The 16781-nt window shown below is 50.3% G+C and overlaps 1 protein-coding gene across 1 annotated transcript; it reads right to left on the bottom strand.

Annotated features, from left to right (window-relative positions):
• Window positions 1–15161: 15161 nt before the first annotated feature.
• On the bottom strand, window positions 15162–16519 carry BLOC1S4 (biogenesis of lysosomal organelles complex 1 subunit 4). Its single transcript, XM_082653396.1, has one exon. The coding sequence runs from the start codon at window positions 16480–16482 to the stop codon at window positions 15829–15831; it is 654 nt and encodes a 217-aa protein (XP_082509522.1). The 5' UTR covers window positions 16483–16519; the 3' UTR covers window positions 15162–15828.
• Window positions 16520–16781: the final 262 nt, after the last annotated feature.

The following is a 16781-nucleotide window of genomic DNA, read 5'->3' as shown; positions in this document are numbered from 1 at the left end:
TCGTAGGCACGATGCTATGACAGTTTTTGTTGTTGTTGTTGTTGTTTTTGCGGTGCGTGGGCCTCTCACTGCTGTGGCCTCTCCTGTTGCGGAGCACAGGCTCCGGACGCGCAGGCCCAGCGGCTATGGCGCACGGGCCCAGCCGCTCCGCGGCATGTGGGATCTTCCCGGACTGGGGCACAAACCCGCGTCCCCTGCATCGGCAGGCAGACTCTCAACCACTGCGCCACCAGGGAAGCCCCTATGCTAGTTTTAAAAATCAATCCAGTTGTTGGGTTTGTGGCCAATTACCTATGTCTAGTACTTCTGGGTTACCTGAGTGGACTTCTCCACTCCAAGGCTCTAATTGGCTGCCTCTTAGGAAATTTATCTTAAAAGGAAAATTATAGTCATGTTCAGGCCACTACTGATATGACTGGATGAGATCCCCTCACCTGACCAATTAATAACACCTGCTCTGACCCTGACCATACATACGAATTTTCCTCTATTACTCAAAGTTCAATCAGAGCAACAAGCAAAATTTCAGCCGAGGAATAAAACCTCCCCCAATTATGGGATGGATTTATGTAATTAACACCAGGCTACGGTAATTTAAGGTTAAAGGTTCCTCTAAAGGCTGGGAACAATTCAATCATACTAAGGATAATCAGTCTTTTAGTAACACTAAAAAACTGGGCTGAGTACCTTGTGGACACTGCCAGTATATAATTTCCCTGAAGAATAGGGATTGGTACAGAACAGACTAAGTCAGACAGCCTGGGATATACCGGGCTGCCCCTAATGGAAGTTCTTGGCTGACTTCTTCCTTATGACTTTATGAATACTGCCAGCTATGTTATTTGTATTCTGCCTATTTCAAAAAAAGTGATTGTTTCTTATGTTACCAAGTGTGTGACTGGGCCTCTGATAAAATGATGATATAGAGTTCCATATGAGATCAGTGATTGCAATAGTCTAACTCTAGATATGAGAAGAAGCAACAAGAGGGAGTATTGTCCTGGACCATAAGAGACTAGGAAGACAGGTGGTCCAGAGACTTCTGGATACTAGGAAAGGCCTAGGCCAGTAATAGCCCATGGAGTGGCTTATCAGCAAAATCTTCACCAGACCTGGGAAGGAGCATTCCTAACACCATGGGACAAAATGGTCAGGAAATGCCCCAAACCATGGTCGAAATTACGACCATAAAGGGGCCCTGCTGACTGAAAACTGACACTTGCCATCTACTTCTACAAGGATTAAATCATGAGCTGTTGTAGCTGGTGACCTCCAACACCCTCTACAAGGACTTCCGGGTGGAGAGCTGAAACGAGGGACTCTGTGCCCTGGGAAAAACTGACAGGACAGGCCTTGAGATAGTTAAATAATTTCAGGAGAAGATTTTACGAGCCCCAGTTCTTGCATCTTCTCATACCCAGAGAAACACTGACACCATTAACGGTGACACTATGGTGTGATTTAAGCAAGTCCTTTTATTGCTAAGAACTTGAGTTTTCTGAGCTGTTTTAGATATGGGATGCCACCGGCCAATTTCAAAACAATGTCTGCTGACAGCTGGTAACTGCAACCTTACTTCTTAAAGGTCTCCTCTTGTAGCTATTACACTTTTAGACGATAAAATTGCTTTAGATCATATGTTAACAAAAAGACAAGACACATATGTAGTGACCAATAGCTCCTGTTATCTATATGTTAATACCACAACAAAGGTTAAAACCTACTTTGATGAAACTAGATAACCGGCTACCTGGCTACAAGTCTCCCCAAAGCACCAGGCCTAGACTGGGTTTCAGGCTTATTCTCCTAAAAAGAAATGAGATCTATTTTGTCTATTAACGTTTAGGTTGTCACGCCTCCAAATACTTCTAACAGGGTCTGTTACACCTACATCAACCACAATGGGCTAATAGAAGAGGACACAGAATTATATATATATCACCAAATGACTCCATTCCTTTAGACAGGGTAACACAAGCGCCGTCTCTATCTAGATCAGGATCGAAATTACTACCAAACGTTCCATGGCTCTTCATCCTGCTTGGGCCCCCAGCTACAATGATTCTTTTATTATTAATCTTTGGCCTCTGTCTTTTTAAACTACTTGCTAAGTTCTGTCTCTTCCAGATTACAATAGGTTCACATCAAGATAATGATGACGCAAAGATTCCAGCCATTTCTCAGAATAGATGCTGCCAAAACAACAGAAGTCACCCTGGGGCCCTTAATAAGACAGGGCGAGAGCTCTGTGACCCCAACTAGGTAGGGTCTACGAACCCCTTGCCAGCCTGAGGAAGCGACAGAAGACAGACCGTCGTCCCTCATCCTCCCAGTAAAGATTTCTTGGGGTTCACGTCTCTCAGGGGGGGATTTGAAATAGGAGATAGGTGGGCCCCTGGGCCGGACAGCTGGAGTTTGTCAAGTGGAGCAGAACTGAAGTTTCGTCCTCAGCCAGACAAGAACGACGCCCGCTTCCCTTCCTCCATTGATATGGAGGGAATGAACTAGCAGTGGGGAATTTGTTGCAGCAAAAATAGAAATGAAGTTTTCCCTCCCCTGAGAACAAGGAAAATAAAGGGAACAGTGAATAGGCTAGAGAAGAAACATAACCTGGCCTGAAAGAGTTAATCACGCCTTGGTTTACTTTAACTGTCACTAATTTGTAGTAACTAGATTTGTACTTTAGGAAGCTAACCTCACTCCCTGACACTGTGTAATTCACATTCGGTACCCATCACCCCTAACTCTGTGTGAGTTACATCCCGTGCCTCTCACCCCCTAACCTTATTATGTCCGGGCACTTACATTCTATATGCCCCTCGTAAGAAATCACCCCCTATAGTTTTTGCATTTCAGAAACAAGGTCACCGGCCAATAAACCAGAGGCAAGCGGACGCAATTACCAGACTGTCGGACCCCAATTACCGCGGAGCGGCTGGGCCCGTGAGCCATGGCCTCTGAGCCTGCGCGTCCGGAGCCTGTGCTCCGCAACGGGAGAGGCCACAGCGGTGAGAGGCCCGCGTACCGCAAAAAAAAAAAAAAAAAAAAAAAAAAAAAAATTACATGGGAAGTGTTGTCAAATGTGTAATAAATCTTCTTAGGTTATACTGTATGGTAATTGTTACCACCCTATAGTGTATGGTAATCCCCTCACCCTAAGGCAGACCCGCCTACCTGGGAAGGGGGACCCAGTGTTAATGGGGCTGTGACGCCAGCTATGACTGTTCTGAAATAATGCAAAGGAAAGGAAGAATGCGAGACCTTCACTACTTTGATCCTTATCACAGACCCCGGACTGCGAGCCTCACACATAAAATCTTCCCTGATTCCCAAGGAGGGGGGGCGCAGCTCTGGAGGCGCTAGCCTGCTGTGTCTTCCCTTCTGCCTGGCAGAAAAATAAAGCCATCTCTCTCTTCCTCCAAAATCCTTGTCTCTATTTCTGTTCGGCCCGGTGCCCAGGGGAGCTGATACTTCGGCAACACCTCCTCCTCCCTCCGCTAGCTCAGAGAGAATTTCTAAAATCCTTACTTGAAAGGTGCTGGCTGGTGAATAATGCCGACCACGTGAGGGCCTCTGTGCCCCGGGGCTCAGGTGCTCTTCAACAATCCCATGAAGCAGTTGCCTTTAGAAACCCCACTCTGCAGACGAGGAAACTGAGGGTCAGAGAGGGTCTGGGACTTGGCCGGGTTCACAGCTGGTAAATGATGGACAGGGATGGAACCCAGGCCTGTCTGAGCCCTGTCCCCATGTATTTCACCACCATGGGGTGCGTGTGTGTGCGCGCGCGTGTGTGTGTCTGGTTGTTCCAGGGGGCACTGAGAAATCCGACTTGGTCAGGACGACGCGCAGGGTGGGCTTACTCCCTGCAACTGTCGGGGAAAAGTACCCTCTAAGTGCCCCCTGTCAGTGACCAGAACAGAGCGCCTGCTTCAGTCTGGGGCATTTCCTTCATGGGGTCAAGGGTCTGGGGAGCTGGGTCAGCCCCTGGAAGGCTGCTGGGCAGGAAACGGAACGGAGCCTGGGGGGCGGGGGTAGGGAGAGAGGGGGGAGGGGAGAGAGGGGGGAGGGGAGGGGGGAGCCTGCAGAATGTCCCCACCCTAAGGCGGACCCACCTACCTGGGAAGGGGGATCCAGTGTTTATGGGGCTGTAACCTCACAGTTCACTGGCCTCTGACCGGGACCCTCCCCCACTCCCCCCACTCCCTCTCCCGTCCTCAGAGAGTCTCTCAATCAAATCCACCCCAGTCCGCCCCGCCCTTCGCCTTGTTTAGAGCTTCCTGGGGACAAATTCCAAGGCCGCTGGGCCCGCCCCTTCTCTCCCTCACCTCCCGCCTCCCCCGACTTTGGACTTGGCACTCTCAGGAATCTCTCCCTGCCTGTGCTCCTGCGGACTCTCTGCCGGCATCCTTGCCGCGGCTGCTCCACCGGGAGGGGGGAGGGGGAGGGGGAGGGGGAGGGTCCCGTCCCCTCCGCCCAGCTCCCAGGCCCTTGCGCTTCCCCTGCCCAGCGCTGGTCACAGTGGGGACGGGTGACTCTGCTGTCCCACTCCTGGGCTGCTCCCCTCCCAAGGGTAGGATGGGGGTCCCATTACTCTGGCTGTGGAACAAATTACCCCAAGACTTCGTGGCCTGAAACCACCACTTCTTAAACTCACAGATTCCGTGGGCTGGGAGTTTGGGCTTGTCTGGGGCCTCAGCTGGAGTCACCTGGAGGTTTGTTCAGGTCGCGCGGTCGATGCTGGCTGTCCAGTGGGCCCTCCACGTGGGCTAGCAGGGGGGGCAGCACCCACTTCAAGATGTAGGCGGTCTGGGACTTCCTTGGCGGTCCAGTGGTTAGGATTCTGCACTTCCACTAAAGGGGGTGCGGGTTCCATCCCTGGTGGGGGAACGAAGATCCCACATGCCATCAGCCAAAAAACAGGTGGAGGGGCGCTCCAAGGGGTGGGGGGCATGGCCCCCCCCCCGACTGCTTGGTGGGAGCTGTGTAGGGAGGGTCATTTAGGAAGATACAGGACCAGCCCCCAGCAGGTTCTCAGGACGTTTCTGCTGCTCTGTTGAGCCCACATAGCCCCGCTGCAGCTTCCAGAAGAGGAAACTGAGGCCCAGGGTACTCGCTCAAGGCCCTCACGTGTGGGACGCCAGTTCCACTGCAGGACACTGCCCCCTAGTGGCCAGAGGCGGCATGTCCAGGAGCCGAGGCCTGAGAGCCGGTGTGGACGGCGGTGGGGGGACGGGGGGGGGGGGGGGGGCGGGGCGGGGCTGACCCTGCCTCTCCTGGACCAGCGGGCAAACTCTTGAACCTCGGCAGGTTCCGCAGATTGGGGTCAGCGCACATTTATGTCGTCAGTCTCGGTCATCCTGGTGACCCTCCCATCAGTGACATCCTTAGAGATCTCCACTAGAGGTAGTGTGGTACTGACTGGACCTGCTGAGTGGCCGTGGGGTGACCGGATGGTCACAGGGTTAAAGTCCACTCTGACTTATTTGAGGAAGCCATCAGTGACTCCCGTGGTCTCCAGGATAAAGGCCACAGTCTTTGAAGTGGCTTGGGAGGCCCCACCCACCCCCATCCTCCCCCTCAACCTCAAATTGTCAAGAGCCCAGAGGTTCCCACCACTTTAAGTCCAGCAACAGCAGAACAAGAGGCCCAGGTTCTGCAGCCCTGTGGGAGCCAGACCAACAGCCCAGCTGCAGGCTCCTTGCTCCCATCTCGTGCTTAGCCTACTTCTTTTTCTTTTAAGAATGTAAAATGCAGTTTGCCAAACTGAATTATCATAAGTTGATTGCACAATTATGACCCCACTGTATTACATGCTCTCTCTGTCTCTGTCTCTGTGTGTTTGCACTTGCTGTTCCCTCTGCCAGGACTGCCCTTCCCCTCAAATCTCTCTCTTCTACTCATCCGGCAAGGTTCAGCTCAGTCATCACCTCCTCCAGGGAGCCTTCCCTGACTGCCCACCCCAACCCCGGACCTCATATAGAAGGCCAAGTTTTTTCTTGTGACAACCTAGATGACTCTTTAGCTGTCTCTCTCCTCACTGTCCCTTGAGGTCAGGGACTGGGTCTTATTCACATCTGTGTCCTCCATGCCCAGACCAGCACCCAGCACGTGTTATGAACTCAAAACAGTGTTTGTTGAGTGAATGAATAAAGAATTGCCTGTAGAAATGAGACCATCCAGGGGCGTGGCTAAGAGCTCAGATGCTGGAACCAGCCTGCCTGGGTCCAACTTCCATTTTTGCCACTAATAAATAGGCTGTGTGACCTTAGATACTTTCCTTGACTTCTCTGGGCCTCAATCATCTCAAAGGCTAGGAGAGTCTGAAAGGAGTGGGCCAGCTCTTATCCATGCATTTTCATCCAGCAGTGAGTACTTTTTTTTTATCCCAGCTGATTCTAAGACTGGGAGGAAACATAAAAAAGTATAAAATACAATGGGAACACTGAGATGCAGAAAGCACCCTGGAGTCGGAGCTTTGACGTAGCTGGGTGTGACCGAGAGCAGGTCCCCTCCCTGCTCCCTTCCAGGAAATTTAAGTCCTGCCCTCCTGAAGTGCTAACTACGGGCCAGAAAATCGATTAGCTCATTGAATCCTCCCGTGATCCTTTATGAGTATGATCATTGACATTTTATAGATGGGGAAACTGTTTCCCAGGGAAAGACAGCTGCAAGGTGGTGGAGCTGGGATTTGAACCCACGCAGTCTGGCCCTTGAACCAGTCACTCAGACGTTTCACTGTACCACCCGTTGTTTGCCATTCCCTGCCTTCTCGAGATTCAGCCTCTCGCTCCCCGTGGCTGGGTCTCCCACAGCCCTCACAGTCCTCTATACTTCAGTATGCAGGGGACTGTGTCTCAACACACACATGCACATGCGCATACACGCACACGTGCGTGTATCTCCACCTGAAAGAGTGTGGCCTTCTGTCCTCTCTCTCTGTGCAAGGGTCCTGGGTGAGCTCCACTGTCACTGTCCCAGGTTTATCCAGCGAAAGTCAGGACAAATGGCCAGGAAGTGGAATCCCCACACGCAGGGGAGAAACACCCGACACCAGGGCCTTCGTCTCCGTCCTCACTCGAAACCTCACCGAGGCACTGGTGCCACCCCTTGTTGTTCCCTTTTCCCTGCTCTGCTCCCCATCACGCTCGGGCTGTCTCCCTCTCCTGGTTCAGGTCTCAGCATGGATGGTATCACCTGCCAGAGGCCTTCTCCATCCTGGGCCATCCCGGGAGTGGGGGGACGGGGGCGTGGCTGGAGTGCTTTTCCAGTATGCAGGGCACCTCCGCTCACAGCCAGATCAGAAGAGAATGACATCTTCTCTGTGCTTCTGCTCCCCATCTGAAAAGCGGGGATCACCTCTGGGTCCTCAGCTGGTAGAGTCTATGCTGGCTGTGGAATGTGGAGAGAGGCAGAAGGGAATCGCTGGCCAGGGCCCCTGGGAGTTGAGGCCACAGAGCCCAGGGTTCTGGTGCCTGGAGCAGAGCATCCAGCCAGCACAGAGCCTGGAACCTGGGGGAGAGGAAAGGGGTCAAGGCCTCTTCCCTAGAAGGGAAGACAGACTCATGAGACCAAAAGGAATGAACTCTGGACACAGCCTCGGTGGAGCTCGGGGGCTTGTGCGGTGTGGACAAAGCCACCGTCAAAAGAGCACATGCTGTGATTCCATTTACATAACACTCTCAAAATTAACAACAACTATGTGTGTGTGTGTGTGTGTGTGTGTGTGTGTATATATGGTACTGTGGAGAGCAGATCAGTGGTTGCAGGGGTTGGGATGGGGGGGCATGGCCATAGGGAATAGCATAAGGGGATTTTTTTGGAATGATGGAGCAGTTCTGTGTCCTGATTGGGGTGGTGGTTACACAAATCTATGTGCAATAAAATTCATAGAACTATATACAAAGAGAAAAGTAAGTGCATGGAAAAACAGGAGAAATCCAAGTAAGGTCTGTGGTTTAGTTAGTAGTATCATGCCAGTGTCAATTTCCAGGTCTTGGCCATCGCATTATGGTTTTGTAAGATGCTGTCACTGGGGGAGCTGGGTGAAGGGCACAGGAGAGTTCTCTGAATTATTTTCGCAACTTCTCTGCAAGTCTAAAACTACTTCAAAATAAAAATGCTAGGAGTACTTCATCCAACAACAGCAGAATATACACTCTTCTCAAGTTCACATGGAACTTTCACCAAGATAGACCACAAAATACACCTTAAATTTAAAATACAGATTGGGAATTCCCTGGCGGTCCAGCGGTTAGGACTCTATGCTTCCACTGCAGGGGGGAATGGGTTCGATCCCTGGTCGGGGAATTAAGATCCTGCAAGCTGTGCGGTGTGGCTAGAAAAATAAATAAATACAAATTTAAAGATTAAAAAAATAAGAGAATACAGATCATATAATGTATACTCTCAGATCTCAATGGAATTAAACTAGACATCAGTAACAGAAAGATAGTAGGAAAAGGCCAAGATACTTGGAGATTAAACAACACTCTTCTAAATAACACGTGAGTCAAAGAAGAAATCGCAAGAGAAATATTAGAAGATTTTGAACTAAATGAGTGAAAATGCAACTTACTAGAGTTTGTGGGATGCAATGAAAGCAGTTCTCAGAGGGAAATTTATAGAATTGAATGTATCTATTAGAAGACATCTAAAATCAATCATTTCAGCTTTTAGAAAAAGAAGAGAAAATCCAGAGTAAAGCACAGATGGCCAACAGGGACACGAAAAGATGCTCAGTATCACTAGTCACCAGGGAAATGCAAATCAAAATCACAGTGAGGGAAAAAAAAAAAAAAAAATCACAGTGAGCGGGGCTTCCCTGGTGGCGCAGTGGTTGAGAGTCCGCCTGCCGATGCAGGGGACGTGGGTTCGTGCCCCGGTCCGGGAAGATCCCACATGCCGCGGAGCGGCTGGGCCCGTGAGCCATGGCCGCTGAGCCTGCGCGTCCAGAGCCTGTGCTCCGCAACGGGAGAGGCCACAGCAATGAGAGGCCCGCGTACGGCAAAAAAAAAAAAAAAAAAAAATCACAGTGAGATATCACCTCACTCCGGTCAGAATGGCTGTAATTCCGTAACTCCACCCAGCTGAGAAATGAACCAGGGGTGCCCGAGGCTCGCACACAGTACCCTGATAAATCACTCCTCCTCCTGGGTGGTGGGGGAGAAGGTGAACAGGAAGACAGGCGCACGGAGCGCCCGCTACGGTGGTTGTTATCCCTGGTGGCGCTTCCCCATCATCACCATCACCATCTACCCTGAGAAACCTTTACCTCCTCACCACCTCACGCCATCAGGATGGCCACTGTCAGAACAAGTGTCGGTGAGGATGTGCAGGAACTGGAACCCTCGTGCACTGATGGTGGGGATGTCCATAGAACAGCTGGGTGGGAAACAGTATGGTGGTTCCTCAAAAAAACTGAAAATAGAACCACCATGTGATCCAGCAGTTCTACTTCCAGGTACTTACCCCGCAAGATCGAAAACAGGATCTCAAAGAGATATTTATACCCCCATGTTCATAGCAGTGTTATTCACGATGGCCAAAAGGTGGAAGCCGCCCAAGTGCCCATCGACAGGTGGATGGCTATCAGGAATTCCCCGGAGGCCCCGTGGTTAGGACTTGGTGTTTTTGTAACAGGAAAGAGCCAATCCTGGCTCCGTGTTGGATCTGATTTACTTTAACCTTTGCTTCCCGTTGCTTTTGTTCGCTAAAAGGATACAGCCTCTACATAATGGCCTGCTTCGGGGAACCCTGCCACTCTGTCTGAATGTTAAACCAAAGTGCCTTTGGTCAGGGAAGCGTCCTGACCCTGTCCATCTGTGAATGGCTGCAAGAAAGATGAAATTAACACACCCCTCCCCGAAGCTGGCCATTCCAGGAGATATTTGCGAGACTTATGGTCTTTTTACCTTACTTCCCCACCTCCTCTCCCTGTCTGTTCTCTAAAAGAAACTGGCATCCAAACCCTGAGAAGATGGTGTTTTGGAGACATTAGTCTGCCATCTTCTCAGTCTGCCGGCTTTCCAAATAAAGTCATATTCCTTTTGCCTCATCACCTCATCTCCCGATTTATTGGCCTGTTGGACTCGGTAACACTTTCACTGCTGTGAGCCCGGGTTCGATCCCTGGTTGGGGAACTAAGATCCCGCAAGTCACACGGCATGGCCAAAAACAAAAAAACAGATGGATGGATAAGCAAAGTGTGGTCTACCCATACAATGGAATATGATTTAGTCTTCGAAAGGAAGGAAATCCTGTCACACACTACAACAGGAATGAAACTTGAAGACATTATGCTCAGTGAAACAAGCCAGTCGCAAAAAGACAAATACTTATGTGAATGCGCTCGTATGAGATCCTTCCTTAGAGCAGTCAAGTCCACAGAGACAGAAACTGTAATGGTGGCCACCAGGGGCTGGGGAGGGGAGGGAGTGCAGAGGTGTTTCATGGGGACGGAGTTTCTGTTTTGCAAAATGAAGAGCTGTGGAGATGCATGGTGGTGACGGCTGCACAGCAGTGTGAAAGTACTTAATGCCACTGAACTGGACACTGAAAAGTGGTTACGATGGTAGATTTATATTATGTGTATTTCACCACAATATTTTTGGAAAAAAGAATAAAAACAATGATTGAACTAAAAAATCAGTTAACAAAAATAAAAGAACACTTACATTCACAACTCAGATGCCTTCCTGAACAATCTTATAAAGCAATAGTGCTGGCACCTGAAACTCAGGTGTCCCAAACTACTGAGAATTGTGACATCACTAATAATAGCACATCACCCCCCCAAACCTCCCATCCTGCTGGTTCCTGTCTCAATTAATAGTGTCACAGGGAACAATGTGCTATTAAGAAAGTCTATGGGTAAGCATTTTCACAATCTAGAAAGTGACAGATATTTGGGGGTGAGGGGGAAGGAAGGTAGCGTGTGTGTGTGTGGGGGGGGGTCTGCTTTTTTTTTTTTTCCCGAGAAAAGACTGAAATCGTTTTCTGGTTTTGCCAGGACAAGGAGCTGAATTAACATCGGAGGAACCTGAAGGATGTGGCCCTCGCCATTTCCGCCCTCCTGGTTCTCTGCGTCTTGCTCATCCTCCTGTCTGTCCCCTTTCATTCATCCAGCAGACACGTTTGGAGTGCCTACCCTGCACCCAGCATGGTGGCCACTGATCCAGGGCTGCACAAAACGGACAAAGATTGCCCTAGCAGGGGAGACAGAAAAAACAAGCAAACAAATAAAGGAGGATGCTCATTCCGGTAGAGAGGTAGAGAGAAGAGCTGCGAGGACAGCAAGCAGGGTGAGGGGCATTGCCCTCAGCTACCACGTCCACCCTCCCATGCCCCGGGCAAGAAGAGCAGCCAGCAGTGCCTTGGAGTACAGCTGTGGTCCTCACACTGTGAGCCCCTTGGGCAGACAGGGCCTGGTGGCTCTGACTGCCCGGTGCTGGTGTGTTTATTTCCCGAAGGCTGGGCTGGACCAGCTGCTTTCAGGCGGCTGTTCCTGTTCCCACAGCTCCCTCTGCTGGAAAGGAGCTGCTCCTGCAGCCGAGGGCTATCCCGTAGTTACAGGGGCGACAGTTCCCGGTTATTCCCTTCCTCTGGCTCCAGGGTCTCATGTGACCACAGACTGACCCCTCCCCTTTGAGGATGAAAATCGTAACGAAAAATCTCTCATTCTAAAAGAAATGCATTTCCTTTTCTATTACTGGGACTAAGGATTTAGGTCACTTTGTAAAATATTTTTTTTAACAAATAGTTTTTAAGTTTTTTACTTTTTCAGAGTCTCTTTAGATAGTTCTGCAAGTTCTATACCAATATCCCTGAGGCACGGGAGCCCACAGGATTGCTTGTACGGGTTTAGCAAGTTCCGTCCATGAAATTTGGATTGGATTAGGTTGGTGTCTGACCTTGTCTCCCACTGGCCTGTCAAGCTCTTGGGAGATTTCCCTTGGGGTCCTCCGCCCACCTGTGGTGATTGATTTCCCAGCAAACATGTGATTGAGTTACCGTATCTGCTTTGCCTCCTATTCCTTTTGGGGTGCCTGGCTCTCGTCTAGATGTTCATCCTCTCCGCCAGTGTGAGTCATTCATTCAACAGGTATCTGAGTGTGCCGGGCACGGTGAGAATACAGCCGAGGAGAAGTGGGACTGCCAGAGCCCATGCCCGCCTGGAGGTGGGCCGACAGCCATCTAATAACGACCCAGACACAGTGGTGGTGAGTGCTATGAGGGGAACACGCTGGGCATCTCCCAGGATCCAGGTGAAGCTGGAGAGATGTGAATGAGTGAGAGGAGAGAGGCCCAGGACCAGTGAGGGCGTAGGGGCCAGATCCTGCAGGCCTGGCCGGCCATAGGACAGACTTTGGATTTTATTCAAACATAACAAGAGACACTGATGGGCGTTTCAGGCAAAACTCAAGTGTATTTGATTTCTGGAAAGACCCCTTGTGCCGCTGTGTGCTATATGAAAAGTGGCTTGGAGAGGGGATGGGGGAAGCAGGAAACCACTTAAGAGAGGGCTGAGTGGCCCAGGTGAGACGGGGCGGCGGTGGGGACAGACACAGAGGACGCACTGAGGATGTTTTCGGGGGTGCTGGGAGGCACACTGATGAATTGGATGTGCGCTCTTACTATTCACAGCACATCACTCCTAGTCAAAGTCTTCAGAAGATACTGCCATGAGTTCATGAGGCAAAGTTCCTGGTAAAGAAAGCAGGGGTGACGAGGCAGACAGGACAGATGTTGGCCCAAGGTCATTTTTCTGTCTCCAGAATGGAGGTTGGGGTGGGGGCCAGGCACACCCCGCTCTAGCTGGCACTGCCCCCTTCACCTTCTCCTGATTCCCTCCTCTCCCACCCCTGACCAGCTGGAGAGTTAAGAGGGCCCTTCTGGATCTCAGAAAACTGTCCTTCCACCTCTTCCTAAGTCAGCAACAAGTTGAGAATTGCAGCTGCGCTGCACTTGCTTGTTACTTGTGTCACAGCCAAGGACGGCTGGTGACGTGGATCCCATCTGCCACCCTGAGCCCACCTTTCTCCTTAGTCACTTTCAGCAGTTGGAAGAAATCCTTACGAAATAACGCTTCACCTCTTCCTATGCTGTCCCTTCTGACAGCTGTTTAGCTAAGCTAGTTTAAAACTTTAAGTTCAGACCATTATTAGTTTTTTCCTCTCAGTATGTCCTTCGTATGTCCCGAGCTGTGTGACTCCAGGACCCCTACTCTCAGGTTCATGATGGACACACCTCCTCACATATGGTCCAAGGCTCATATTCCTGAAAGTTCTGGCTTGGAGGATAAAAAGCCACAAGGTACTTAACCACCTTATTTCACGTGTGAATTTTATTTATTTTTTTATTTGGTTGTTCTGGGTCTTAGTTGCTGCATGTGGGCTCCTTAGTTGTGGCATGCGAACTGTTAGTTGCAGCATGCATGTGGGATCTAGTTCCCTGACCAGGGATCGAACCCGGACCCCCTGCATTGGGAGCGTGGAGTCTTTGCCACTGCGCCACCAAGGAAGTCCCACATGTGTGAATTTTACGTGTGAATAAATAGCACCCAATTTTATGTGTGCTTCCAGGGCGACTCCTGTACGCCCGAGGCTGCCTTTGGACGCACGAGGGGATGTCCTAGGTACTCCTGAAATCTCTAAGTGGCTACTGTGCTCTTGGCTGTAGGAATGAAGAACAAGCTAATTGCACAGGGCACTCTACTCAATACTCTGTAATGACCTATATGGGAAAAGAATCTAAAAAATACAGTGGTTTTATGTATACGTATAGCTGATTCACTGTGCTGTACAGCAGAAACACAACATTGTACATCAACTAGATTCCAATTAAAATTAAAAAAAAAAAAGCTAATCGTCTCTAGGGTGACGGGTGGTGTGCTCCTCTCAGCCTTTATGCGACCCCATGCCCATCCCTGCTTATTCTTCTAGAAGGTGGGGGAACTCTAGACCCCGGCAGCAGACACAGTCTGCAGGAGTCACCAGAATGACAACACACCCCGCTCTCCCCCAGCCTCAGCACTGGGGGCCTCCCTCCCAACTTTGTTACTGACTTCACAAGAGGTGGAAGGACAGTTTTCTGAGATCCAGAAGGGCCCTCTTAACTCTCCAGCTGGTCAGGAGTGGGAGAGGAGGGAACCAGGAGAAGGTGAAGGGGGCAGTGCCAAACAGAGCGGGGTGTGCCTGGCTCCCCCAACCTCCATTCTGGAGACAGAAAAATGACCTGGGTCTAACATCTGTCTTGTACTATGCAAACCAGCTTCCAGTCCCCATTCCCAATGAGGCCCTGCACTAATCTCTAGTAGAAACCTCAGAAACAACACCGAACGACTAAGAGAATTTCAGAACCCAAGGTCCCTTAGATATAAGGTGCACAGATAATGATGTAAATTATCTTCCAGGGCTTCCCTGGTGGCGCAGTGGTTAAGAATCCGCCTGCCAATGCAGGGGACACGGGTTCAAGCCCTGGTCTGGAAAGATCCCACATGCCGCGGAGCAACCAAGCCCGTGTGCCACAACTACTGAGCCTGCGCTCTAGAGCCCGTGAGCCACAGCTACTGAGCTCACGCACCTAGAGCCCGTGCTCTGCAAAAAGAGAAGCCACCACAATGAGAAGCCCGCGCACCACAATGAAGAGTAGCCTCCGCTCGCCGAAACTAGAGAAAGCTTGCGCGAAGCAATGAAGACCCAACGCAGCCGAAAATAAAATAAATTAAAAATATATATATATATATATAAATGTGTGACACAGAAGATCCATGAAAGCTAAGGTCGGAGATTACACAATCAGATTTTTCACGATGCACAGCTGAGAATACACCTACTTTACAAACCTCAAAGATCTATGATACATGACACAAAAGCAACCTAAGCTCTATGCTTGAGTTCTACTACCTAGGAGGACCACCTTATAAAAGAGATTAAAATCAACATCAAAGCCTGTTGTACCTGCAAGGGATCTTTAAGATTCCACGTGGTCAGGGTGAAAGAACAAAATCCTAATACCAGTCATATTACCACACAAATAATTTAACTGTTCACTTTGAGGAGAAATAAATATTTAATGCTGTGAACTTTCTTTATCCCACTCCTTAAATCACATACTCAACATGTCTATTTTCAAACAAGCAAAAAGGAAAGTACGTACAGTCCTTTTCAGATGGAAACCCTTTCCAATAAAATTTAAATTTTATTAATATTTAATTATAAACCAAACGTTGGGAATCATATATAGACACGTTTGCTATGGACAGACTTAGACTGTGAGGTCATACTTTCAAAAAAACTTCAGAATGAGTTGCAATAAATCAATACGTTTTCTCAGAAATTGTATAATTTCCTTCGGTTTGCAATCCATTATATGGAAAGTTTAATATAATTTTAAATAACTTACCACCTATCCTAGGAGTAAGCTATTGAAAACTGAATCACTATTAGGATCGAATTAACAAGGCTTTAAAGGCTCAGTTTCCCTAAGGATATACAAATATACAAATCTTGAAAAGGTAATACTGTTAGTTGAGCTGTAAAATCCATAAAAATAACGGTTCTGCCACAGTGCCCAGGTAAGTTCATTCATTTTGCTTCCCCGATGCCCCCCACCAAGCAGCTTTGAAGCTTCAAGTTTGAACTGGAAGGCGTAGAAAATCACACATCCTTCGTGAAATGATGAAGATACTGAGAAATCAAGTGTGCAAAAAATAAACTCTACAATTCCATACTCCAACATCATGTATGTCTAGTTACAGGATTTTCAACTGGTTTGATTACTACTCGAGAGAATTTCAGACCCGTCCTCTGGCAGCGCTGTCCCGCGGACTCAGACCTGAGATCTTTCGCTGCAACAAGGAAAGTGGTCTTCGGTTCGAAACACGACGGGGGGTTCGTAGCTGGTCCCCTGGGACCTGCTGGAGGGCGCCTTGTTGAAGAAGGAGGGCACATTCATTGTGCGCAGGAGCTTCCTGAACGTACTGGGGAACGTCCCCAGCTCGGCCTCCGCCCTGGAGACCTGCTCCTCCAGCCTGGCTACACTGGCGCCGATCATCCCGACGAAGGCCTCCAGCCGGTCGATCTTGCTGTACACTCTCCGCATCTCGGTGGCCTTGGCGTAAATGCAAGGCACGCCCTCGCTGACCACGTGGGAGGAGTCGCCGCGCAGCATGTCCAGCATGCCCACAAACTCGTCCACCCTGGTGAGCAGGTCCTCCAGGCTCGCGTCCAGCTCCTCGACCTCGGGCCGCGCCCCCGCGCCAGGCAGCAGGCAGGCGGCGTAGCCCGAGGCGGCGCGGCGCAGCAGCGGCAAGTCCCGGCTGGGCGCGCCCGACTCCGGGCCCTCATCCTCCCACGGCACCGACGCGCTGCTGTGGCTCTGGGACACATTACCGCTGTCCCCGCTCCAGGCCGCCACCTGGGGCTCGGCCTCCTCGGCCGGCCCCTCGCACGGCAGCCTGCTGCCCTCCGCGAAACCTTCCATGTCTCGCAACTGACCCGGAACACCAGCCCCGCTTCCAGCCTCTGCGCGCGCATGCGCACGCAGAGCACGCAGCACTACTTCCAGCCTCTGCGCGAGCACGTACACCCGCCCTTGCTACTGGCCTCCTCTGCCCCGCGCATGTGCACGCGCACCCATCTCTGCTTCCAGCCTCGGAACGCTCATGCACGCGCGCGGCGCTCTCCCGCGCACAGGTGCTCACGCTCAGAGCGTGTCGGAAAAAAACATGAACGTGTTGGGGGAAAAAAAAAACCCAACGTGTTGGGACTTGCCTGGTGGCG

This window comes from Grampus griseus (genome assembly GCF_964374135.1).
Source record: "Grampus griseus genome assembly, chromosome: 4".
NCBI classification, from domain to species: Eukaryota; Metazoa; Chordata; class Mammalia; order Artiodactyla; family Delphinidae; genus Grampus; species Grampus griseus.
This window is presented reverse-complemented; position numbering and strand designations above follow the sequence as displayed.